At 35.7% G+C, this 27,208-nt stretch overlaps 1 protein-coding gene across 3 annotated transcripts in view; it reads right to left on the bottom strand.

The window, feature by feature from the left end:
• The window catches only part of EXOC6B (exocyst complex component 6B), a 647,056-nt gene that overhangs the window by 267,603 nt on the left and 352,245 nt on the right, over positions 1–27,208 (bottom strand). For all 3 annotated transcript variants that reach the window (XM_019021027.4, XM_055378081.2, XM_055378080.2), the window contains one exon: positions 20,390–20,569. In XM_019021027.4, the coding sequence (XP_018876572.1) occupies positions 20,390–20,569 (180 nt within the window). The remainder of the gene's footprint in view (positions 1–20,389; positions 20,570–27,208) is intronic.

Raw genomic sequence — 27,208 nt, 5'->3', positions numbered from 1 at the left:
GCATTGTCAGGTTGCATATTTTCCAAACTTTCATGCTCTGTATCCCTTTTAAAATGGAATGCTTTTAACAGCATCCAAGTCACTTCTTCAATGCTTTGCTGCTTAGAAATTTCTTCAACCAGATACCCTAAGTCATCTCCCTGAAGTTCAAAGTTCCACAAATCTCTAGGGCAGGGGTAAAATGCCACCAGTCTCTTTGCTAAAACATAACAAGAGTGACCATTGCTCCAGTTCCCAACAAGTTCCTCATCTCCATTTGAGACCACCTCAGCCTGGACCTTATTGTCCATATTGCTATCAGGCTTTTGATCAAAGCCATTCAACAAGTCTCTAGGCAGTTCCAAACTTTCCCACATTTTCCTGACTTCTGGGCCATCAAACTGTTCCAACCTCTGCCCGTTAACCAGTTCCAAAGTTGCTTCCACATTTTTGGAATGCAGCAGGGCCCCACTCTACTGGTACAAATTTACTGTATTGGTCTTTTTTCGCACTGCTGATAAAGACATACCCGAGACTAGAGAATTTACAAAAGAAAGAGATTTAATGGACTTACAGTTCCACATGGCTGGGGAGGCCTCACAATCATGGTGAAAGGAAGAGCAAGTCATATGTGGATAGCGGCAGGCAAAGAGAGAGAGAGCTTGTACGGCTAAACTCCCCTTTTTATAACCATCAGATCTCATGAGACTTATTCACTATCACAAGAACAGCATGGGAAAGACCTGTCCCCATGTTCCAATTACCTCCCACTGGGTCCCTCCCACAACACATGGGAATTCAAGATGAGATTTGGGTGGGGACACAGCCAAACCATATCACAACCCCATTAAGAAGTGAGCAAAGGACATGAACACACACTTTTTAAAAGACATACATGTGGCCAACAAGCATATGTAAAAAAGTTCAATATTACTGATCATTACAGAAACACAAATCAAAATCACAAGGAGATACTATCTCACACCAGTCAGAATGGCTATTATTAAAAAGTAAACAAAAATAACAGAGGCTGGTGAGGTTTCAGAGGAAAGGGAACACTTATACACTGTTTTGGGGAGTGTAAATTAGTTCAACTATTGTGGAAAGCAGTATGGCAATTTCTCAAAAAGCCAAAAGCAGAGCTACCATTTGATCCAATAATCCCATTACTAGGTATATAACCAGGGGAATATAAATCATTTTGCCATAAAGACACATGCATGCAAATGTCCATTCACAATAGAAAAGACATTAAATCAACCTAAATGCACATCAATGACAGACTGGATAAAGAAAATGTATGGGAGGCTGAGGCAGGAGAATCACTTGAACCCAGGAGGTGGAGGCTGTGGTGAGCCAAGATCATGCCACTGCACTGCAGACTGGGCAACAAGAGCAATACTCTGTCTCAAAAAAAAAAAGAAAAAGAAAAGAAAGAAAAGGTGGTATATATACACCATGGAATACTATGCAGGCATTAAAAAAGAATATCATGTCTTTTATGGGAACATGGATGGAGCTGAGGCTATTATCCTTACCAAACTAAAGCAGGAACAGAAAACCAAACACCCATGTTCTCACTTGTAAGTGGGAGATAAATGACAAGAACTCATGAACACAAAGAATGGAACAACAGACACTGGGGTGTACTAGAGTGGGGAGAGTGGGAAGAAGGAGCAGAGCAGAAAAAATAACTACTGGGTACTAGGCTTAATACCTGGGTGACGAAATAATCTGTACAACAAACCCCTGTGACACAAGTTTACCTACATAACAAACCTGCACATATACCCCCAAACTTAAAATAAACGTTTTTTAAGAAAGAAACTCCTGCTTCAAACTAACAGAATTTAAGAATGTTGGCTGGGCACAGTGGCTCACGCCAGAACTTTGGGAGGCCGAAGCAGGCAGATCATGAGGTCAGGAGATCAAGACCGTCCTGGCCAACATGATGAAACCCTGTCTCTACTAAAAATACAAAAAAATTAGCTGGGTGTGGTGGTGCGCATGTCTGTAATCCCAGCTACTCAGGAGGCTGAGGCAGGAGAATCGTTTGAACCAGGGAGTTGGAGGTTGCAGTGAGCTCTGTCTCAAAAAAAAAAAAAAGAATGTTAGAGATTGTTCAAACATCCACCTATGTTGTATTTAACTCCTTTTACATCCTCTAAAAACTAAATTTATCTTTGGAAAAATGTTCCTCTTATAAAGTTCTTCATTATTTCTATTCCATTAAACTCTGAGCTAGTTACTTGAGGGAAGGACCATCTTTATTTCATTTTTGTATCATTAAAACTTAACATAGTGCCTCACATATGATAGACACCTAAGAAATGTCTATTAAACTAAGATCTATCTCTCTGGAAGTACCTAGCAATTATCTTGTAATGAAATCAAATAAATCTATTTGATATACCTTCAAATATATGAAGGTAGTATGTTACCCAGAGTCTTCACACTTCTATATCAAAAAAACTCAAGTCATTTAGTCACTCTCTTCTTTATGAGCTCCAGTATATTGACATCATTTCTAAATGCAGGGCCAGAATAAAACTCAATACATTAGGTGTGGCTAGACTAAAATACAGCAGATACTGGACCACCATGGTGCTAATTTCAGAAAATGTATTTCTATTAATAATAGTGCAACCTAAATTAACATAACCTGTTTTCAAAGCTGTATTTCACTAGTGACATTTTCTCTACACTCTCCAAACTTTGGTCATAGGATTTGATGCTAAGCTGTGTCTTTCCTTGTACTTGTACTTTGTACTTGCATAGATGAATTGGGGGATCCAATTATGGTTATACTTATTATATGCAATCTTACTTGCATTAGTCCTCTCCTCTAAAATACCAATGCCACTGACATGGTAATAACCATTCATTGTCTCTCACCAGAAATATTAGAATATTTGCTAAATGATTTCTTGGCCATCATTCATACTATACTCTAATCCACTCATTAAACTGCAAAATGACTGCCCCTAAATGCAGTTTAATCAGTAACTTCCCGTATTCATTTATGCTTCTTCACCATTTTCAGTAGAGTCCAATTTCCTTATGTGCCATTTAAGGCATTCATGTTCAAGACACTATCTACGATACTAACTTCATATTCTACAATAGCCCAAAAAATATCCCCTTATATTCTAAAAGTTCCATGAATAATTTCATTCCCCTGTTTCTTTACATATACTATACCCTCTGCCTAGTGTTTTTTCCTTTCTCTTCTACCAGATGCCTACCATGCTACCAAACTGTTATATAATTTTTTGATCCTCTTCATCTTTTTGAAGAACATAATTGTCTGTCTCTAGCTAGAGAACACATCTCATTCTCTAAGTAAATGGTATTCAAGTTAGGTGATTAGGTAATTATTTCCAAAATCAACTTATAATATAGGTAATATCTTACAATGTGACAAACAATATATTTTCAATATTTGTCTGCTTCATATATTTTTATTTAAGCTATACTAAACAAGAATAACCTGGGGTAGAAAATGAAAGATATCTATTACCATTGTCTCCCAAGTAACAAAGAAATTTTACTGTGGAACACAGAATAAATGAACTAATGTTAAGCCAGGCAACTAAAATAACAAGTTATATGTTATTTTATATGAAAGTAGAGTATAAGAATTAGCAAAAATGATTATATTTTGTACTACTAAAAAAAAACTCCCTTGGTTTGGAGCATCTGGTTAAATCAATAATATCTTCAAATGTAAATGGCCCAAAACTAAGTTCTCTATAAATACTGAGTTCAGAGTTGTGTTCAAACAACTAGACAGGAAACTAACCACAGATCATTTCACTTTAGTGTAAGCTTCTGCCCAGTTTTGGATGAGACACTATTACTGTCACAGTTGCATCTGGGAAGATGGCTAAGTCTTTTGGGCCGATAGAGAGTGTCATTAGCACTCTTTTATATATTCACAAGTTTAAAAAGAGTTGTATGAAATTCACAGTGCCAGACTGTGAAAAAAGACAAAAATAAAACAAGCCTATTGTTTCCCTTAAACTTAAGCCTAAAAGAAAAATATACCTCAGCTCATATTATAAAGCTTTTGGAAATCTCAGCCAGAGCAATAAACTCTAAATTTGTTTTAAGCACTCTACTTTTGAAGTTATGTTGCTCATTTCACGTTCCAATTTGTCCTACAGCATTGTCAATTTTTTTTTTTTTTTGAGACAGAGTCTCGCTCTGTCGCCCAGGCTGGAGTGCAGTGGTGCAATCTCGGCTCGCTGCAAGCTCTGCCTCCTGGGTTCACGCCATTCTCCTGCCTCAGCCTCCCAAGTAGCTGGGACTACAGACGCCCGGCTAATTTTTTTGTATTTTTAGTAGAGACAGAGTTTCACCATGTTAGCCAGGATGGTCTCGATCTCCTGACCTCGTGATACACCCACCTCTGCCTCCCAAAGTGCTGGAATTACAAGCGTGAGCCACTGCGCCTGGCCAGCATTGTCAATTTTTTTTTTTTTTTTGCATTGCAGTTATGCAATAATAAAATTATAATGAATTTTTAGAAATGATCCCTTCCAGTGAAATTATATAACCATACAGGACCAATATAAATATTTTCATAGATAAGAAAAATACAAAAATATAAGGTAAAAATTCCTCCAAATTAAGGCCTTGATCTAAAATTGTCTTCACTATAAGTTTAATGTCTAATATGCTTTTACAGTTATTATTTTGGATGACCTTTAAACATTATACTAAACAGATGTTGTGGCAAACTATATACCAAGTAATTCCTCCTATATGGTTCCAGCACATAGAGGCAGAAGCACAGGAATCTCTGGGTTGGAAGACTTAGAGTTCTAGTCTAATACTCTGTCCGACACATGGATTGCCTTTGCACCATCCCAGAGAATCAGCTATTCTCTGTCACAATGTCGTCCATGAATTAACTAGTTCATACTCTTATTTATCTCTGTCTAACTTCTACTTTGTAGAACAACTTATAACAGAAAGAGCCACTAGGTATTCAAATCTTACTCTAAATAAAAGACAGCAAGTTAATAAGGGTCAGGAACAACATTTATGGCCACCAGGTGTAAATTATTTTCTATCTATAATAATTTGACAATCTCTCCTTTGGAGAAAATAATAAACAGACAAAATCAGTACTCAAGAAAACTGTGACAAGCTCCCCAGAATTCCCATACCCTATTTATGTAGAGAGGTTAAAATGGCCTGCAAAGAGATCTTAAAGAAATAGAAAAAAAAATAGTAAAACTCTGGTATGTGGATATGATCACTTTGTCGGAGTGCTTCCCAGGTTTTTGGACTAAAAGCATTTAAGCCAAATATCTGTTCCAGCTCCATGAAATCAGAAACAGACTGGCAAGTTCACTAAAGGGACCTGAAAGACAGAGGTCACATGCCATAGAGGGTATAGACACATTAAAAGTTAATCTCACAACTATCACATTATTTTAAAAAGTAAAGGAATTAAAACAGTGAGAGAGTGTACTTGTTAACTAATATCAAAAGAGAGTCAATAAGACAAGTAGATATTCATGAGATACCCCTATGAAGATGTCATGGTTTGGTAGCTTTGGGTAGTGATGTTTTTTAATCAAAAGCAGATTAAAGTCCTATATTCCATAATTACAGGAATTCATTGAATCATGCAGAAGGCCACTGAAAGTTTCTCTTGACTTTCTACAGTTAGCGTCAGTAAAATAATTGTGTTACATTCAGTGATCTTCCCTCAATAGCATAGAATAAGTATGATTAGGAATAGTCATAGTCATATCATTAGCAGTTGACTGGGGCCATAGACTAACATTAGAGCTAGACTAGGACTAGAATTTTTAAGCATTACTATTGAAACCATAAACTTTATGCTCATTAGACTCATTCCCTGCGCTACTCAAGGGAGCCAGGTTCCACCAGGAAGGTAAAAAGATAAACAAAAAACACTGGAAGGATCCCCATGGACAACTGCTGAAGGGAAGGGAAACCCTAAGGAAAGATCACAATTACTTGTACCCTAGGGAACCGATACCTCCTATTTCCTTTACCACCTGCAACGTAGCATATCAATGTGATTCTTTTAATAATCTCACTGTATCTGTTTTACAATAGCAAAAATATAGATATTGTCAATATGGCACAAAGAATATTGTTTCAATGAAGAATCCTTAGATTTTACATACTTCCAGATGGAATGCGTGCTCACAACTAGGAAAAATAGGCACAAAAGAAAACTAGCCTTACAAAAGGTTCATGTCAAACTTCTTGAGAGTACAGAGTTACGGCCTGTTTGTCTGTTGAAAGACTGCTTCCCATTTTCAGATCTCTGTCACCTCCTAATCCTAAGATTATCTTTCAAAGGAGTTATCAAGATAAAGATTAAAGGCAACTTAAGTAAAAACAAAAAATAGTAGGCCAATAAAACAAAACACATAGACAAAAACATGAAATAAAACTTCCTTGTTTTGTTACCATCTTAGAACAGTTAAAGACGGTAAATCATTCAATTGCAGAAATCTATAAAGGCAATAAGATAATCCTACATGACATAAAAATAACAAGTGGATGTCCTTAACAGAAACACTTTTAAAAATATGTAACATAATGCATTCAGGGATGTATTGCAGGGTAGAAAATTCACTTTTTGTCTTTGTGCCTGTGTGTGTGTGTGTGTGTGTGTGTGTGTGTGTGTGTATCCCTATTCATTTTTTAAGAAGGTAGTTTTTCCTTAGGAAGAGAGTAGACTTCATCTATCACCAAGGAGCTAAAGACCAAGAAGCCTGCAACGGCTAATTCAAAGACAGGGAGGTCCCAGGGGCAAGTACGTACTGTGATTTCCAACATTGTGTGTTATTTGTTTGGAGAAGTTCAAGCACTTACTGAAGTATATTAAAATTGTGGCTATAGACTACCATGAAAGTATTACAGAAGAGTGGAATATACCACATTCCTGTTGCTCATTTAACTGTGAACTCCTCACCCCACAACATGTACAATATATATGCTAAGGTATCCTGACACCAATTTGCAGGCTCAAATTTGTCCTCTTGTCAAAGAAGCAAAAATGTAGTTTAGACTGACCTCATTGCGATATTCCAAGCAGTAATATTTTCTTCCTTTGGAACTTGGATTATTACCTTTACAGTGCACTCCCAACATCATTCTTAATGAAGTGGAATTATAAGAAATACATATTTATAATAAAGAGCTGTGATCAAAATAGATGTCAGGTAAAGACAAATAGTCATCTGAGTTGGAGGACACTATTCCATGCATGATGTCCCTGTTAGACATTCCAATCTCATCATGACATTGACTGGATATTTACTCAATGCTGGCCATACTAAAATGTCTGAGATACTTTCCTTCAAATAACATGTAACATTAGTTCATAATAGGGGAAAATATAGAAAATAATATTTAAGATCATATATCCAAAGTTTCAAGTAGAAAATTGAGACAATAATATCTACAGGAGTTCACAACAAAATCAAACCTTGGGGTATGAATTGTGGGAAAAAGGGTGAACAGTCATAAAAGACCTCATGGGGAAAACAGGTGTTAAGCTGTATTTTAAAGGAGGGAAAGATTTGAAAGTGAGATGAGAAGTCATTCTGAGAAGGAAAACCATGAGCAAGAATCTACAGCCAGGAATAAGCATAGTATGTTTGGGAATGATTAACAGATATATTTGGCTGAAGTCACAGCTTTATGTAAGGGAATTACAACAAATGTATTTAATGTGGATAGTAGTTATACTTTAAAATGTGGGGATTATTAAAAATTTCTGAACAGAGAGAGTAACAGACAAACCAGTGTTCTTGGAAGGCACATCTAGAAATAAACTGACATAAAAATAAACTCTGCCTATGTTCTTCCACTGCTGCTCTTCTTTATAATGATCACACATCCTCAGTTGTCCTTAGTTGTGCTTTATTGTTCCTGATCTAATCACAACCATGCTTCTCAGTCCCCTTGCCTAGAAGTTTGCTTGGAAACCTCAATTCAACAGCACTCCTACAGACCCAAACGCCTTCCTTTAGACTTGGAAATATTAGGGGAAAAGCAACTAGTTTACTGTAGCAAAAAGAGTATATGCTTTGGAATTAGGGAGAACTCAATTTAAATCTGTATTCCAAAAATATATTATTTATAAGATCTTAAGCAATGATTTAACCTACCTATACCTAAATTTAATCTGTAAAAAGATTAAGTAAAAAGTAAAAAGGGGCTACTTTGCAAACAAAGATGAGATAAATGAAGGATACTGGCACATAAAAGAATCTAAAAATGTGGATATTTTTTGTTTCACTTTGAATTTATAAGCAAAAGGAAATCTGAACTGAGAGAGAAGCCGTAAAGATCTAAAACTTTTTTAAATAAAGGAAATGTTTAAAGATTTTTAAAATGCCAACAACAATTTTGAAGAAAACTAAGAAGTCACACAACCAACATAATTATTTTAATTTAAAATATTTCCTGGTGAACTTTTTTCTCACTATGAACATGTTTTTACATGTTTGCAATCATTTGGCTTATAAAACTTTCATTTTACTTCTTTCATTTAACATAAGTGCTTTGCAAGGTTATTATTTAATTTCACAAATTAGTTTTCATAAATACATAACATTTCACTGAATAATAGTATTAAAGTTTATATAACAGTTTGCCTATCATTACACAGTTAAGGTTTTTAATTATTTGCTGATATTAGCAATGATGAAATAACTGTTTTGTCCTCAGATAAAACTCAACACCCCACAACTTTAGCATCAATAAGAAAGAATGCAAGCCACTTCATCTTTTAAACGTATTGTATTAGTCTGTTCTCACTCTCCTATGAAGAAATACTCAAGACTGGGTAATCTATAAAGAAAAGAAGTTTAATTGACTCACAATTCCGCATGGCTGGTCAGGCCTCAGGAAACTCACAATCATGGCAGAAAGTACCTCTTCATAGGACAGCAGGAGAGAGAATGAGTGCTGAGAGAAGGGGGAAGCCCCTTATAAAACCATCAGATCTCACTATCATATGAACAGCATGAGGGAAACTACTCCCATGGTTCAATTATCTCCACCTGGTCCCGCCCTTGACACACGGGGATTATTACAATTCAAGGTGAGATTTGGGTGAGGACACAGAGCCAAACCACATCAGGTATCAAAGATACTAAAGTGACCAAGTATAGCAATATCTAACATATTCTCACTGGAATCTCTGACTTACCAGGTGCAGTGGCTCATGCTTATAATCCTAGCACTGCGGGAGGCCAAGGCAGGAGGATCACTTGAGCCCAGAAGTTCAAGACCAACCTGGGCAACATAGTAAGACCCCATCTCAACAAAAAAATAATAAATTAGCCAGGAATGGCAGCACACGCCTGTAATCCTAGACACTTTGCAGGGCTGTTGTGGGCGGATTGCTTGAGCTTGAGAGGGCGAGGCTGCAGTGAGCTGTTATCACATCATGGCACTCCAGTCTGGGTGACAGAGTGAGACAATCTCAACAACAACAACAACAAAAAGGAATAGAAAAAGAAAAGGAAATCAAGTATGAAAATTTGTAAGTTTGGAATTTTGCAGTATGTTAAACTCTAGATTCTCCTTATTTTCTACGTTATCAACAAAAATAGGATTAGAAGTAAATGGCTCTATTTGGAACCAAACATACTTAAGCTTTTATTTAATAATTACAAGAACAGAAGAAGACTCAAAGGTCATTATCATTAAAGAGGCAAAGGACTACTGGCTGGATACTACCAGAAAGAACAGCTCTGGCTTGGTAATAGTAGCTTTATGGGGAGAAAAGTTCTAAGTAATAGCTCAACACACAAAGATATTTCTGAAGAAATACAAAACCTCTAAAGGATTTAAGTGATTAACTAAACAAAAGATCCCAATACCACACTGATAAGAAGCAAATGTTTTTTATTTCAATGTACTCTATGTAGCTCAAATAACGTAACTGTTAACTGCATGGAAACAGGAAACATAAATCAATTTCTTGATAGGCAGAAAAATCATTAGTAAATCAGTAATTTGTACTCCATCAGGGAAAATGAAAAAAAAAAATCTTGAATCTTGGATCTACCTATGTAATTAATGCAATGAAGAAAAATGTGGTTGTGTCCTAAAGGATCTGATGCCTCTAGTCCTTTTTAAGGACACCTGAAACTTCTTTATTTTGTTCCAGAGAAAGTCATAGGAATTGGGCTAAATTACAGAGTCATTTTTATCAGCAGATGACAGAATTTCCACATAAGGTGTCAAAGAAGGGAATTCAAGTTAGGTTAGAAACAAGCAACCCACTTATTGGTATATTTCCCATTACCAGATACAGTTTCTACTTTATGGGGACATTACCACAATTTACCACCCATTCCGGGAATTGTTCTGGTCACTGTGACCAAAATTTTATACACTAACAAAAAAGATTCTGAATAAGAATCCCACAGAGAAAAAGGTATTTAAATGATGGCTCTATGAAACATAGCTTAGTGCTTCTCATATATAGTTTAGAGGTATTATATAGCCTAGTTGGGAAGGAACAAGGACTTTGGAGGCAGTTTACACCCCAGATTCACTAACTCTAGATGAGTAGTTTTTGACACAATAGTAAACCTCTCTATGTTTACTAATGTGTAAGCTAATCTAATTTTTCTTTTCTAATTTGTAAACTGGGAGAATAACAATGTTTTCAGAAATTTGTTGCAAGGAATAAATGAGAATATATATTAATACATACATACATGTACATTAGAATATATACACCTACGTGTGTGTGTATACATATATACATGGGTGTATATGTATACACACACAGAGAGAAAGAAAAAGAGAGAAACAGAGAGGGAGAGGACACTTTGCACAGTACCTGGTATATGGTATGTACTCAAAAGATAGTAGCTATTGTTAAATGTTGAGAGACAGCTTGATATAGTGAAAAGAACATGACGCAAGGAAAAATGACCTGGGATCTAGCCCCACTATTGATTAATTTTCTGACCTCTGGGCAAGACCCTGTTAGGCCTCAGTTTCCATATTTGTTAAATGGGGAAAATAGTGACTGTCCGTATATCATAGAGGTTGCTTTTTTGAAAAAAGAAATGGGATAATGACATATAAAAGAAATGTGAACATTACTAAGTAATAATGAATGCAAGGCATTTTATAATTAAAATTCTGTCACTTGAAAACAATACTCTTTCTTATTTGGAGAAACAAGAGAATATGGAAGGAGAAAGACCAATTCAGAATTTCAACCTAAGCAAACTTTTGGTCATTATCTCAAAATAATAGCTTTTGACTTCTCTTTTCTATAATTAAATGGTTACTTTTAATGACATATGACTCAAAAATGATTGTCAATGCCCAGGCAGGAATTCAGTTACTTTATTATTCAAAACAGGTAAACTCCATAAAAACTTATTATGCACTATTTCATGCAAGCTGCTGCACTATACACAGAAATACAGATGAATAGGACAAGGTCTTTATCCACAGGGTTCACAAGTCCATAGTTGGCAATCAATCTAATAGACACGATGGTATAATGGAAAAAATTTTAAGTCAAATAAATTTGTTTAAATCCTAACCCTTTCACCTATTTGCTGTATCCCTTACAAAGTACATATCCTCCTTGAGTTTATGGTCTCATCATAAAATGTAATAATAATATTAATACTTATGTGATTGGGGTATTTTGAGTCCTCATCAACTGGGATGACATATAACACATGTAAAGCATTTGGAACACAGCAGATGCTTTAATTACCATCGTCTCCTTTCCTGAATAAAGTACACAAATGAATGACATATCCAGCCCAAGGTAAAATTTAATTCGTGCCATTTTAAAAAGTGCCACAAAGGAAGATGTCACATCTGGTTAGGAGAACTGGTAAGGCCTCATAGAAGGTGTGGTCCTTGAAATGAACCTTGAAGTATGTAAGATTTTCAACACACATAGTTAAAGGGCAGAAGCAGTAAAAGTAGACGAAAGGCATGGGGGGGAAAAAAAAGACCCAGGGTAGAAAACAGTTGGGTGTGCTTAACAAAGAGCATTACTTCATTATGGGAGGAGAATCTTTGGTAAATAGAAAACAGAGACAGAGACAGAGAAAAGACAGAAACGTAGTTTAAGGTCCCATTATGAAAAGTCTTGATGGACACAGAAAAGATTTTGTACTTAATGGGAGTACTGACACTTTGTACTGACAGTTCTTCACTAGCAGCATCATTTGGTTAGGTTGGAGATGGCAGCAATTCCTGGAAATAAATTGAGTACTAAAAGAAATGTCAGTTTTGAAAGGGTTTTAAATGGGAAGAATTTCAGAAACTTATATGTAGGAAATAATTTTCTCTTAAGGATGACCTAAGAGAAAGTAAGGCCAGGGATAGGTATCATTGTATTACTAGACAAAGAAACTAGGAGAATTTCCACGCTTAACCCGCAAACCAAGGTCGGCTATGAGAGATCTTGCCCTATGTCATACAAATTAACATTAACAACAGACAGAGAAAACAAATTCAGGATTCCATCTTCTGGGTCTGTTACTTGAGACAGCATTTCCTCTCTTAAGCATTTCTGAAAGATAATTATCAGGATAACAAGAATAAATTCTCAAAAACATGCTCTTATGCTGAGCATGCAAAATGGGTAACTGTGTATGCAATTGTAAATTACACAACTGAAGTCTGAAAAAAAAATGTGTGTGTACTTACTTCATCTGTTAACTCAAGGGAAACAGTAAGATTTAAAAACCCTAAATGTGGAAAATATTATTATAATCATTTCTGGGTGCCTCATGAAGATAGGCAGGCTGCCTAAGTCACAAAAACTTCAAGGGAAAAAACAGTTGCAAAATTAAATAATTTTCTCCTCTGACCACTGCCTATCTAACAATGAGAATAATCTGCAAACAAACACACTCAGATTCTCCCTCTCTCTCTCTCTCTGTGTCACACACAAACACACTTCTAGACACTGACGTATTCCGTTGGCTATGTTGCTGCTGTGATGCGGTAAAATATCCCTGAGAATTAAGAGAAACTGGGGATTCTAAAATGTAAGAGAACAAGACAGAATTTGCCTTGTCTTTCCAGTCCTCTCTATATACATTTTTTCTATCGATCAATCCCTCTCTGAGAGAGAGCCACTTCTGTCAGGGAATTTCAAATGTGAAAAGAAAATATTTATAGTAAGTAAAACACAAATGATTTGGGCTCTTTTTCAGAAACGAACTCTTTTCTCCCCAATTCTTTCTCGAATAATGCCCGAGGGCAAATCTTAGACACAGCTCTGTTTTGTGACTAATACAGGGTTCCATGAGGAAATTATCTAGCATTCTAGGGAAGATAAACACAAATGTTAGGCAATCTATTTTGTGGAAACCCAGATGGGGTAGTTTAAGAAGTCATCTGATTCTAGAGAATATAATGGTTGGTGAATCCAATTAATTTTAAAAGTGTAGCTTCAGAAAAGTGTAGACAAGACAGAAATATGGCACCAATGGAAGCAATATTGAGGACTTAAGCCTGTCAGTTACTTCCTACTTTGATTCTGAATGGTACATGGTAAGTGGTTCTGCAGCCTGAGTGGTAGAATCAACTCTATCCACACTGAGACGTTTTATAGTATTTAGGTAAAAACGGCAGTTTAGAATAAACAAAAGAGGGGGAAATAAACCTCAATTAGTTATTTACAGTATAGCCTTGCAAGAAAGTTCACAACTCTACAGGTAAAAGCATGCATTTTAATTCAGACAAGCACCAGGTTTGATCCACATTACTGCTTCTAAATGACCTAGAGGTTAAAGTAAGGAGTACAAAGTGTGGTGCTGAAATATGACAGCATGATGAAATGGGGACAGGTGGGCTGGCAAAAGCAATTTAAAAATATAAATTAGTAATTAAACACAATAATTCTTGAGGTGGAAAACAATTATTCTAAATATCACCTCCACATACCCCCAGCATTATAAAAGCTGCAGATGTTTCAATTTAGAAAACATTTTCTAAAAACACAAACAAAAAGGAAAACTTAAAAGCTACAAAGAAATAAGGATAAACCCAGCATATAAACAGAACCAATGACAAAAACCACATGATTATCTCAATAGATGCAGAAAAGGCCTTTGACAAAATTCAACCACCCTTCATGCTAAAAACTCTCAATAAATTAGGTATTGATGGGACGTATCTCAAAATAATAAGAGCTATCTATGACAAACCCACAGCCAATATCATACTGAATGGGCAAAAACTGGAAGCATTCCCTTTGAAAACTGGCACAAGACAGGGATGCCCTCTCTCACCACTCCTATTCAACATAGTGTTGGAAGTTCTGGCCAGGGCAATTAGGCAGGAGAAGGAAATAAAGGGTATTCAATTAGGAAAAGAGGAAGTCAAATTGTCCCTGTTTGAAGATGACAAGATTGTAAATCTAGAAAAACCCATTGTCTCAGCCCAAAATCTCCTTAAGCTGATAAGCAACTTCAGAAAAGTCTCAGGATACAAAATCAATGTACAAAAGTCACAAGCATTCTTATACACCAATAACAGACAAACAGAGAGCCAAATCATGAGTGAACTCTCATTCACAATTGCTTCAAGGAGAATAAAATACCTAGGAATCCAACTTACAAGGGATGTGAAGGACCTCTTCAAGGAGAACTACAAACCACTGCTCAATGAAATAAAAGAGGAGACAAACAAATGGAAGAACATTCCATGCTCACGGGTAGGAAGAATGAATATTGTGAAAATGGCCATACTGCCCAAGGTAATTTATAGATTCAATGCCATCCCCATCAAGCTACCAATGACTTTCTTCACAGAATTGGAAAAAACTACTTTAAAGTTCATATGGAACCGAAAAAGAGCCCGCATCGCCAAGTCAATCCTAAGCCAAAAGAACAAAGCTGGAGGCATCACGCTACCTGACTTCAAACCATACTATAAGGCTACAGTAACCAAAACAGCATGGTACTGGTACCAAAACAGAGATATAGATCAATGGAACAGAACAGAGCCCTCAGAAATAACGCTGCATATCTACAACTATCTGATCTTTGACAAACCTGAGAAAAACAAGCAATGGGGAAAGGATTCCCTATTTAATAAATGGTGCTGGGAAAACTGGCTAGCCATATGTAGAAAGCTGAAACTGGATCCCTTCCTTACACCTTATACAAAAATTAATTCAAGATGGATTAAAGACTTAAACGTTAGACCTAAAACCATAAAAACCCTAGAAGAAAACCTAGGCATTACCATTCAGGACATAGGCATGGGCAAGGACTTCATGTCTAAAACACCAAAAGCAATGGCAACAAAAGACAAAATTGACAAATGGGATCTCATTAAACTAAAGAGCTTCTGCACAGCAAAAGAAACTACCATCAGAGTGAACAGGCAACCTACAGAATGGGAGAAAATTTTCGCAACCTACTCATCTGGCAAAGGGCTAATATCCAGAATCTACAATAAACTCAAACAAATTTACAAGAAAAAAACAAACAACCCCATCAAAAAGTGGGTGAAAGACATGAACAGACACTTCTCAAAAGAAGACATTTATGCAGCCAGAAAACACATGAAAAAATGCTCACCATCACTGGTCATCAGAGAAATGCAAATCAAAACCACAGTGAGATACCATCTCACACCAGTTAGAATGGCAATCATTAAAAAATCAGGAAACTACAGGTGCTGGAGAGGATGTGAAGAAATAGGAACACTTTTACACTGTTGGTGGGACTGTAAACTAGTTCAACCATTGTGGAAGTCAGTGTGGTGATTCCTCAGGGATCTAGAACTAGAAATACCATTTGACCCAGCCATCCCATTACTGGGTATATACCCAAAGGACTATAAATCATGCTGCTATAAAGACACACGCACACGTATGTTTATTGCGGCTCTATTCACAATAGCAAAGACCTGGAACCAACCCAAATGTCCAACAGTGATAGACTGGATTAAGAAAATGTGGCAAATATACACCATGGAATACTATGCAGCCATAAAAAATGATGAGTTCATGTCCTTTGTAGGGACATGGATGAAATTGGAAATCATCATTCTCAGTAAACTATGGCAAGGACAAAAAACCAAACACCGCATGTTCTCACTCATAGGTGGGAACTGAACAATGAGAACACATGGACACAGGAAGGGGAACATCACACTCTGGGGACTGTTGTGGGGTGGGGGGAGCGGGGAGGGATAGCATTAGGAGATATACTTAATGCTAAATGACGAGTTAATGAGTGCAGCACACCAGCATGGCACATGTATACATATGTAACTAACCTGTACGTTGTGCACATGCACCCTAAAACTTAAAGTATGAAAAAAAAAAAGAAATAAGGATAAACCATGGAGTATACAATTCTAGGCTTACACTGTACATAATATAGATATTTAATTTGTGTATATATTAATTAAAATAAGATCACATCTGTTTTTCCAGTTAAGAAATAATGAATATATTTTTAATGAATAAATATAAATTTACATTAATTTAATGAATATCACATTATATGAATATACAATAATTTAGTTTGTGAACACATTTGTTTGCTGGATTTTTAATTTATACCTACTCCTCGCTATACAAAATACATTGTATTAAATATAGTTACATCTGAATATTATAATACAATCATGATTATTTCATTAAGTTCAAATTCTAAAAGGGGAATTACATAGTAAAAAGGTAAGCACATTTTAAGGGGTTTCTGAGGCATATTGAAAAACTGACTCCAAAAAGACTACAATAACTAGACCCCTAGCAGCAAGTATGAAAATACCTATTTCCACAAATATTTCTTATAAATAAGGAGTGTTACCATTTTCTTAGTTCTGAGTAGTTTATAGTCAAAAATATCACACGAGCTTAATTTGTATGTCTTATTAATAGAGTTACAAATTATGTTCATGTTATCATTTTTTACCAAATATTGTCCATTTTTGCTTACAAATGAATTTCAGAATTATTTCATTAAGATTCCTCCCTAAACAAATTTACTTGATACTCACTGCAATTAGATTAAATTTGAAAAAACTTTCTACAGAATGAAATATTCCCATCCTGGAATACCATATATATTTGTGCATAAGAAAGTCTCTTTTATATTACTCTGTGATGTTGTCACATTATTTCTAAATTGACTTGCTACGTAGCTGCATAGAAAAATTATATCAATGTCCCAATAGTAAATAAGACACTTTTGACAATATATTTTCTATGTGGGCATTGCTAATATAAGAAAAGTTTATTTGTTTTCTAAGTGAATCATCTAACCTAAACTCTTATTGGTCTTAATGAATTTTTAGTATGTTCTATTTAGATAATAATAACCTATGAATAATAATATGCATGTGCTATGGTTTGAAATGTTTGAGCCTTGCCAAAATTCATATTGAAATTTAATCCCCAAGGCAACTTTGATATATATTTTTTTAATTTTTAATTTTTGTGGGGGAGGGCACAAAAATTTCAGAAGTGATTACATCACTCATTAATTGGATTAGTACCTTATAGAAGGGACTGGGGGAGTGAGTTTGTCCTTTTTGCCTTCTCTGCCATGTAAGGATACAGAGGTGCCATTTATGACTTTATCAGACACTGAATCTGCTGACATCTTAATATTGGATTTTCAGCCTCCAGAACTGTGAGAAACAAATTTCTGTTGTTTATAAATTTCTCAGTCTACAGTATCTTGTTATGGGAGCAGGAATGGACTAAGACATGCATGGCTCATTATAATGTAATTTATTCTTTTTTTACATTTATTTTATAGAACTTCTAAAGTGTTGGTGAGAAGCATCTTCACCCAATTCCTGATGTCAATGAAAATAAATGTTTTATTGTTCTACTGTTCAATCTATGGTGGCCACTAAATTTCAAGTAGATGTTCTTTATTTTGTTATTAAAATATTATACTGCTTGGAATTTAGTAAACTTTGTTTTTAAATCAAGAATGTAGCCTGGATGTAATAAAATGTCTTTCTAGAATACATCAAGAAACTGTATCTCCCTCACCTAGTAATGTGATAAATTATATTAACAGATTTTTTAAAAATATCAAACCATCCTTGCATTTCTGGAATAAATCCTACACACTAGTAAAAAATTACTTTCTTAAAACACTTGGAATTGACTTGCTAAAATTTTATTTTATTTTTATCCATAATTGTGAGATTAACTCATAGTTTTTTTGTGTGTGCTCTTTTTGCCTGGCTTTGGTATCAGGATAAAGCTAGACAAAATGACATAATTTTCTGCAGGTAAATGCTCCCACTAGGAACAACTAGGAGAGGAAGTAAAACATGTAGAAAAAACATATTAAAAGGCATCAGGTGCTGTGAAGCAATGAAGACTAAAGGGAATAAAACTGCAGAGAGGACAGAACCTTTTAAAGGTGAGGTGAAAATCTGCAGCTTTCCTTGTGGGCTTTTGAGGAACGTAGTCAAGGGCAACAGACTGAGAATCTTAAAACCAGGCAGAGACTAACTACTAGGGGGCGAAAAAAACTTGGAATCTTTGCTGCTTCCAACAGACTAGAGTGCCACAGTTAGAGGTTTGAGGACTAGTTTTACCCTCAAGATATTTACTGAATTCTAAAGCTAAACGGCTGAGGAAAATAAGGGTTTAAGCCAAAATCTTTGAAAAGCAAGGAGATTTCTCACAGTTTCACAGTGTTTCAGAGAAAAAGACTCACTAGTAGAAGAATGCCTAAAAATGACAAGAGTTATCTTAGTCCATTCAGAATAATGTAGCAAAATCCCATAGACTGGTAGCTTATAAACCAAAGAATTCTCACAGTTCTGGAGGCTTGGAAGTCCAACATCAAGGTACCAGCAGATTCGGTGTCTGATGAAGGCCTATTTCCTAGAGCGAAATAAAAAAGGAGTCTTCTTCCTGTATCCCCGTGTCCTCACATGGCCACAAAGAACAAGGCAGCTCTCTGAAGTCTCTTTTATAAGTATACTAATCCCATTTGTGAGGCTCTACCATCATAATCTATCACCTCCCAAGGCCTCACCTCCTAATGTAATCACACTGGTTATTAGATTCAACATATGATTTTTTGGGATACACAAACATTCAGATCACATAGGAGCTGAAACCTCATTAGGGATGGTAAAGTAACACTGACAATCCCCAACACTTTTTTTCCTGTCAGCAATTGCTGATACTGGGTACTGCTAAGTCTCCTTCTCAATACATTTACCAGATTCTAAAATGAAAGAGTCCTGTAATCCCAGCACTTTGGGAGGCCGAGGTGGGCGGATCACGAGGTCAGGAGATCGAGACCACGGTGAAACCCCATCTCTACTAAAAATACAAAAAATTAGCCGGGCGCAGTGGCGGGCGCCTGTAGTCCCAGCTACTCGGGAGGCTGAGGCAGGAGAATGGCGTGAACCCGGGAGGCGGAGCTTGCAGTGAGCCGAGATTGCACCACTGCACTCCAGCCTGGGTGACAGAGCGAGACTCCGTCTCAAAAAAAAAAAAAAAAAAAAAAAGAAAGAGTACAGGAGGCTGAATAGACAAGGTTTCTGTGAAGAGCAGGAATTTCTATAGTCCTCTTTGGTGCTAAAAAGACAATGACATATCAGGCAGTTTTTAAAAGCTCTGCAGAGCCATATCCTACCAACAAGGGCAAACAAAGTACACTACAACTGCAACCCAATATTAATCCAAATCAGTCCATGATGGTACTAAGGTGGTCAGCTTCAAACCACAACCCACCTGCCCATTCTATTTACTAAGTAAAGGAAAACATGAACCTTTTCTGGTGGAAGATAACACCACCTGGAATCTCTACATATTTTATACAATGTCTAACATCAACCAAAAAATATTAGAAACAGACAGGACCATATCACTGAAAACCAAGAGAAAAAAAAATCCACCAATATATATGTAAAATATATATAAGAAGTAGTAAAGAATGATTTTGAATGTCTATAATTAATATGCTTAAGAAAACAGAGAAAACATAGACAAATTAGATAAAAAAGATGGAGCATTTCATCAAAGAATTTCAGTTTATATAAAAAAGTTAAAGAATATTCTAAAACTAAAATATACATATCTGAAATTCTAACTAAGTTTCTTTTTTTAATTCTACCAAGGCTTTTATATTGTCTTTGTACTAATTACCTTGAACATCATAGGAAGATAAGCAGACATAATACCAGGAACCATTTTCAGATGAAAAAAATGCAAAGGTCAATGAAAAAATGATCGAAGTAGCCTCTACATATCATTAAAGGTTAATAAATATAGCATGCGCCTTTATATACTGAAAATCTTCCTGGGTAGTTACAGCAGAAACTAACATCTTTCACCAAACTAAATTATAAGGAAATCTTTTTATATATAAAGGACAAAGTAAGAGCAACTGCCACTTACAGGAAGGTGTGTGAATACAGCAAAGGTGCTACGAAGAAAGGCAATGAGGTCTACCAGGTAATCACTAGCTTTGTTGCCCAAATCTCCGGTCATCCAGTCATAGTCTGCCAGCTGTAGGAACTGGTCAATCTTCTGGTTTAAGTTGGTATAAATCTCTTCTTCAGCTGCATGTCTAGCATCCTGTGAAAAAATATAAAATTTGAAAAATCACTCAGATTTCAATATGGGCAGAAATTTCTATGAGCTTAGAGCCATCTGACATATCCATTAAGTAACTGGGAATATAACTGGGAATACTGAGCCATACATATCACAGTCTTCTTTAATTTTTTTCTTTTTCAAAACCATTGTGTAGGTTTTTTCTAATTTTTTGTTTGCATCCTAAGAGATGCTAAAATGAAAGCAGAATGCCCAGATCATATAAGTTTGAGATACCTATATAAAAGATTATGATATACACTAGCATATTAAAGGCTCTAAGAAGTACGGTGAGATTAATACTCTTACAAAAATATTTTCAGGACAAATGATCATACATTACTCCACAACATCCAGTATTCCAATGCTAAAATTCCATCAACACAGACTTGTGCAGAGTAAGTTATGAAGTACCTGCCACCACATTCAATATTCACTTTCATTCTGATCTTCCTTAATTTCTGTTAAATACTCTCTATTTAAAACTCTGTCTTCCCGTGGAATTCATGAGATGGTTTTCTCCTGGATTTCCTTTTACTTCTCTGGACACAAATCTTCTCACTCACTTTCTTTGGGTGATTTAATTAAATCCAGTAGCTTCCAGTATCTCTATCTTCAGTACAGATCTACTCCAAAATCATTCTAATTCAAGAATCATATATGCGAGTGTTTCATGGACATCTCTGACCCAGACAAACTTTGAAATAAGTGCCCAGGTGCAGTGGCTCATGCATGTAATCCCAGAACTTTGGGAGGCCGAAGTGGGTGGATCACTTGAGGTCAGGAGTTCGAGACCAGCCTGGCCAACATGGTGAAACCCTGTCTCTACTAAAAATACAAAAATTAGCTGGGTGTGGTGGTGGGAGCCTGTAATCCCAGCTACTCAGGAGGCTGAGGCAGGAGAGCTGCTTGAACCCAGGAGGCAGAAGTTGCAGTGAGGCGAGATTACGCCACTGCACTCCAGCCTGGGCGACAGAGCAAGGCTCCATCTCAAAAAAAAAAAGAAAAGAAAAGAAAAGAAATAAGTAGGTCCAGGTTGAGACTCATCATATTTACCACTCTTAACCTGTTCAACTCAGACCAAGGCAGAGATCTAAGCAAGATCTTAAATTCCATTCTTTCCTCCACAGTCAGAAAATGAGTTCTGTAAATTATATCTCCCAAATTTCTCTGTAATTTGTACTGCCCTCTACATCTTCACGTTTTAAAAGCCAGAATAATTTTGCAATACATTTACATGCTATAACATAGTTGGTGACTATGTTTACTAATGTGAACAATGCTTTATAAAATTTGATTGATAAATAAAAATTATACAAAAATTATATATTTGTCACGTACAACTTGATGTTTTGAAATATGTATACACTGAAATGGCCAAATTGAGCTAAGTTTGATGCAAAAGAAACTGCTTTTAATGGCAAAAACCACAATTACTTTTGCACCAACCTAATAATTAACATATGCATTACCTCACATACTTATTTTATGAGGTAGGAATACTTAAAAGTACTCTGCTAGCATTTTTCAGGAATATAACACAGTTATTAACTATAATCATCATGTTATAGAATAGATCTCTTGAAATAATTCCTTCTATCTAACTGAAAATTTCTATCCTTTGACCAAAAACTCCCCAGCCATATTCCCCAGCTCTGGTAACTATCATTCTATTTTCTGTTTCTATGAATTCAACATTTTTAGATGCTACAAATGAGATCATGCATATTCTTCTTTCTGTGCCTGCCTTATTTCACTTAATATAATGTCTCTATGAGGTTTCCATGCTGTTGCAAATGGCAGGATTTCCTTCTTTTGTAAGACTGTATAGTATTGCATTCTGTATACATACTACATTTTCTTTATGCATTCACCAGTTGACAGACACTTAGGTCAAATCAATATCTTGGCTATTGTGGAAAATGTTGCAATGAACATAAAAGTGCAGATATCTTAATGACATACTGATTTCATTTCCTCTGGAAATAAACCCAGTAGTGGGATTGCTGAAACATATGATAGTTCTATTTTTATTTTTGGGGGGAACCTCCACACTGTTTTCCACAATGGCTATACTAATTTACATTCCCAACACCATACAAGGGTTCCCTTTTCTCCACATCCTCTCCAATACTTACCATTTGTCTTTTTGATAATAGTCAACCTAACAGGTGGAAAGTCATATATCATTGTGGTTTTAGTTTGCATTTTTCTGATGACTAATGATGTTGAATATTCTTTCATATACCTCTTGGTCACTTGTATGTCTTCTCTTGAGAAATGTCTATTCAAAAGCTTTGCCCATTTTCTCATCGGGTTGTTTTCTTGCTATTGAATTATTTTAGTTCTTTATATATTCTAGAAATGCATGCCTTGTCAGCTGTATCGTTTGCAAATATATTCTGCCATTCTTTTTTTTTTTATTTTTTTTTGAGACAGAGTCTCACTCTGTCACTTAGGCTGGAGTGAAGTGGCACACTCTTGGCTCACTGCAACCTCCATCTCCCAGGTTCAAGCGATTCTCCTGCCTAACCCTCCCGAGGAGCTGGGATTACAGGTGTGTGCCACTATGCCTGGCTAATTTTTGTATATTTAGTAGAGATTGTGTTTCACCATGTTGGCCAGGCTGGTCTCGAACTCTTGACCTCAAGTGATTCGCCCGCCTCAGCCTCCTAAAGTGCTGGGATTACAGGCGTGAGCCACCATGCTCTGCCTGTTCTGCCATTTTGTAGGTTATCCTTCAATTGTTGATTGTTTTCTTTGCTGTGCAAAAGCTTTCCTGTTTGATATAATCAATCTCATTTGTCTTTTTTTACATTTGTTGCCTGTGCTTTTAGGGTCATAGCTTAAAAAAAAAATCATTGCCCAGAACAATGTTATGGAGATTTTTCCCTATATTATTTTGTAGTAATTTTAGTTTCAGGTCTTATGTTTAAGTCTTTAATCCATTTTATGTTGATTTTTATATATGGTGTGAGATGAGGAAGAAATTTCATTCTTGTAAATGTGGATATCCAGTTTTCTCAACACCACTTATTTTTTCAGAGACTATCCTTTCCCCTTTTGTGTGTTCTTGGCATCTTTGTCAAAAATTAACTGACTGTACATGAGTAGGATTATGTCAGGGTTATTTTGTTCCACTGGTCTGTGTGTATGTTTTTACGCCAGAATCATGCTATTTTGATTATTATAACGTGTAGTAGATTTTGAAGTCAGGTAGACTGATGCTTCCAGCTTTGTTCTTTCTGCTCAAGATTGCTTTTGCTATTTGGAGTCTTAGTGGTCCCATATGAATCTTACTATTGTTTACTTTATTCCTATGAAAAATGCATTAGAATTTGAATAGGGATTCCATTGAATATGTAGATCACTTTGGGTAATATGGAAATTCTAACAATGTTAATTCTTTCTTCAATCCACAAACTAGGATACCTTTTCGTTTATTTCTTCAATTTTTTCTTCAATGTTTTATAGTTTTTCAAAAGGTCTTCTAAATATTTCAATGAGCACTTCTATACTTTCATCTTTACATTACTTGTATAATAATCTTAAGGTGTCCTTGAATTTCTGCTTTGCTAAAAGTCTTTTTCATTAATAGGCTTTATTTTTTAGTGTTTTAGGTTTAAAGAAAACTTAAGCAGAAAGTACACTGCCTCTGTACATACCACTACCCTCCAGGCTACTACCCCTATTTAAAATTGGTGTGGTACAATTTTTACAATTAATGAAACAATATTGATATTTTATTATCAACTAAAGTACCTGGTTTACATTAGGGTGTAATCATTGTGATATCAAGTTCTGTGGGTACTTAAAAATGCATAATGTCACTAATTCACCATTACAGTATCATTTAGATAGTTTCACTGCCCTAAAAATCTACTGAATTCCACCTATTCATCCATCCAGGATTTTCTCTACTGATTTTCTCTACTGGTTTTCATTTTCATTGATTTCTGCTCTAATTTTCATTATTGGTATTATTATTATTGCTCACTTTAGATTTAAATTGTTCTTTGCCTAGTTTCCTATGGTGTAAGTATAGATTATTAAATTTAGATCTTTCTTCTTTCTAATATATGCTATTAATGGTACAAATTTCCCTCTGAGTAATGCTTTCACTGCATCTCACAAATTATAATAAGTTGTATTTTAATTCTTGTTTATTTTGAAATATTTCTCTTGAGACTTTTTTTGACCATGTTTTATTTTGAAATATGTTGTTTAATCTCCAAATAATTTGACACTTTCTATCTTTGTTACTCATTTCTAGTTTAATTTCACATGGTCTGAGAGGAATGTTAGTATAATTCCTATTTAAAGGATGTTCTATTGCCTAGAACATGGTGTGTCTTGGTGAATATTTTGTATAAGTTGTTGTTGGATAAAACATTCTATAAATGTCCATTAGATTCACTTAATGGATGGTGTCAGTCATTTCAACTATATATACACTGATTTTTCTGCCTCCTGGATTTGTCAGTTACAGTAGAAGTGTTCCAGAAATTTTAATGAGAATAGATGTTAACATATAAAATAAGATTTTAGTATCTTTCAAAATACTCTTATTTTTCCATCTTTGATCTTCTAAAGTAGTAAGTAACTTTGAAAAATTTTCTAATACTAATCACTCACGCATTCCTAACCTTACTTCAATCCCTCATTTATTTGTATGTACTTTTAGATTTTGCTCAGAATTGTTTCGGCTATTCGTGTTCTTTTTTTAGTTCCCTATGAATTTTATGATTGTTTTTTCTATTTCTGTAAAAGATGACACTGATACTTCATTAGGGATTGCATTGAATCTATAGATTGCTTGGGGAAGTATGGTCATTTTAATGATATTAATTCTTCTGATATATAAGTATGGTATTTCTTTCCATTTGTTTGTGTCCTCTTCCATTTCTTTCATCAGTGTTTTGTAGTTTTCATTGCGGACATTTTTCACCTCCCTGGTTAAACTTATTCCTAGGTATTCTAATGTTTTTGAAGCTATTGTAAATGGGACTGCCTTCTTGATTTCTTTTTTACTGTTTCCTTATTGAAGAATAAAAAGGCTACTGATTTTTGTATGTTGATTTTATATCCTGCAACTTTACTGAATTTGTTTTTCAGCTCTAAGAGTTTTTTTTTTTAATACTTTAAGTTTTAGGGTACATTGCACAACGCGCAGGTTTGTTACATATGTATACATGTGCCATGTTGGTGTGCTGCACCCATTAACTCATCATTTAGCATTAGGTATATTTCCTAATGCTATCCCTCCCCCCTCCCCCTACCCCACAACAGGCCCTGGTGTGTGATGTTCCCCTTCCTGTGTCCATGTGTTCTCAGTGTTCAATTCCCACCTAGGAGTGAGAACATGCAGTGTTTGTTTTTTTGTTTTTTTTTGTCCTTGCTATAGTTTGCTGAGAATGATGGTTTCCAGCTTCATCCATGTCCCTACAAAGGACATGAACTCATCATTTTTATGGCTGCATAGTATTCCATGGTGTATATGTGCCACATTTTCTTAATCCAGTCTATCATTGTTGGACATTTGGGTTGGTTCCAAGTCTTTGCTATTGTGAATAGTGCCGCAATAAACATACATGGGCGTGTGTCTTTATAGCAGCATGATTTGTAATCCTTTGGGTATATACCCAGTAATGGGATGGCTGGGTCAAATGGTATTTCTAGTTCTAGATCCTTGAGGAATCACCACACTGACTTCCACAATGGTTGAACTAGTTTACAGTCCCACCAACAGTGTAAAAGTGTTCCTATTTCTCCACATCCTCTCCAGCACCTGTTGTTTCCTGACTTTTTAATGATCACCATTCTAACCGGTGTGAGATGGTATCTCATTGTGGTTTTGATTTGCATTTCTCTGATGGCCAGTGACGATGAGCATCTTTTCATGTGTCTTTTGACTGCATAAATGTCTTCTTTTGAGAAGTGTCTGTTCATATCCTTTGCCCACTTTTTGATGGGGTTGTTTTTTTCTTGTAAATTTGTTTGAGTTTATTGTAGATTCTGGATATTAGCCCTTTGTCAGATGAGTAGATTGAAAAAATTTTCTCCCATTCTGTAGGTTGCCTGTTCACTCTGATGGTAGTTTCTTTTGCTGTGCAGAAGCTCTTTAGTTTAATGAGATCCCGTTTGTCAATTTTGGCTTTTGTTGCCATTGCTTTTGGTGTTTTAGACATGAAGTCCTTGCCCATGCCTATGTCCTGAATGGTATTGCCTGGGTTTTCTTCTAGGGTTTTTATGGTTTTAGGTCTAGATGGAGCCTTTTAGTTTTTCTAAATGAAAGATCATATCATCAGCAAAGAAGGACAATTTGACTTCCTGTTTTCCAATTTGGATGCCTTTTATTTCTTTCTCTTCTCTGACTGTCCTAGCTCAGACTTCCAATACTATGTTTAATAGGAGTAGTGAGAATGAGCATCCTTGTCCCGGGGAATGGTTCCAGCTTTTGCCCATTCTTAAAGGAAAGGCAGTCAACCTTTTCCCATTCAGGATGGTGTTAGTTGTGGGTCTGCTATATGTGGCCTTTATTATTTTGAGGTATGTTCCTTCTATATTTGGCTTGTTGGGAGTTTTAATTGTGAAGGGATGTTGAATTTTATCAAATGCTTT

The sequence above is a fragment of the Gorilla gorilla genome, chromosome 12 (genome assembly GCF_029281585.2).
Source record: "Gorilla gorilla gorilla isolate KB3781 chromosome 12, NHGRI_mGorGor1-v2.1_pri, whole genome shotgun sequence".
NCBI lineage: Eukaryota > Metazoa > Chordata > Mammalia > Primates > Hominidae > Gorilla > Gorilla gorilla.
This window is presented reverse-complemented; position numbering and strand designations above follow the sequence as displayed.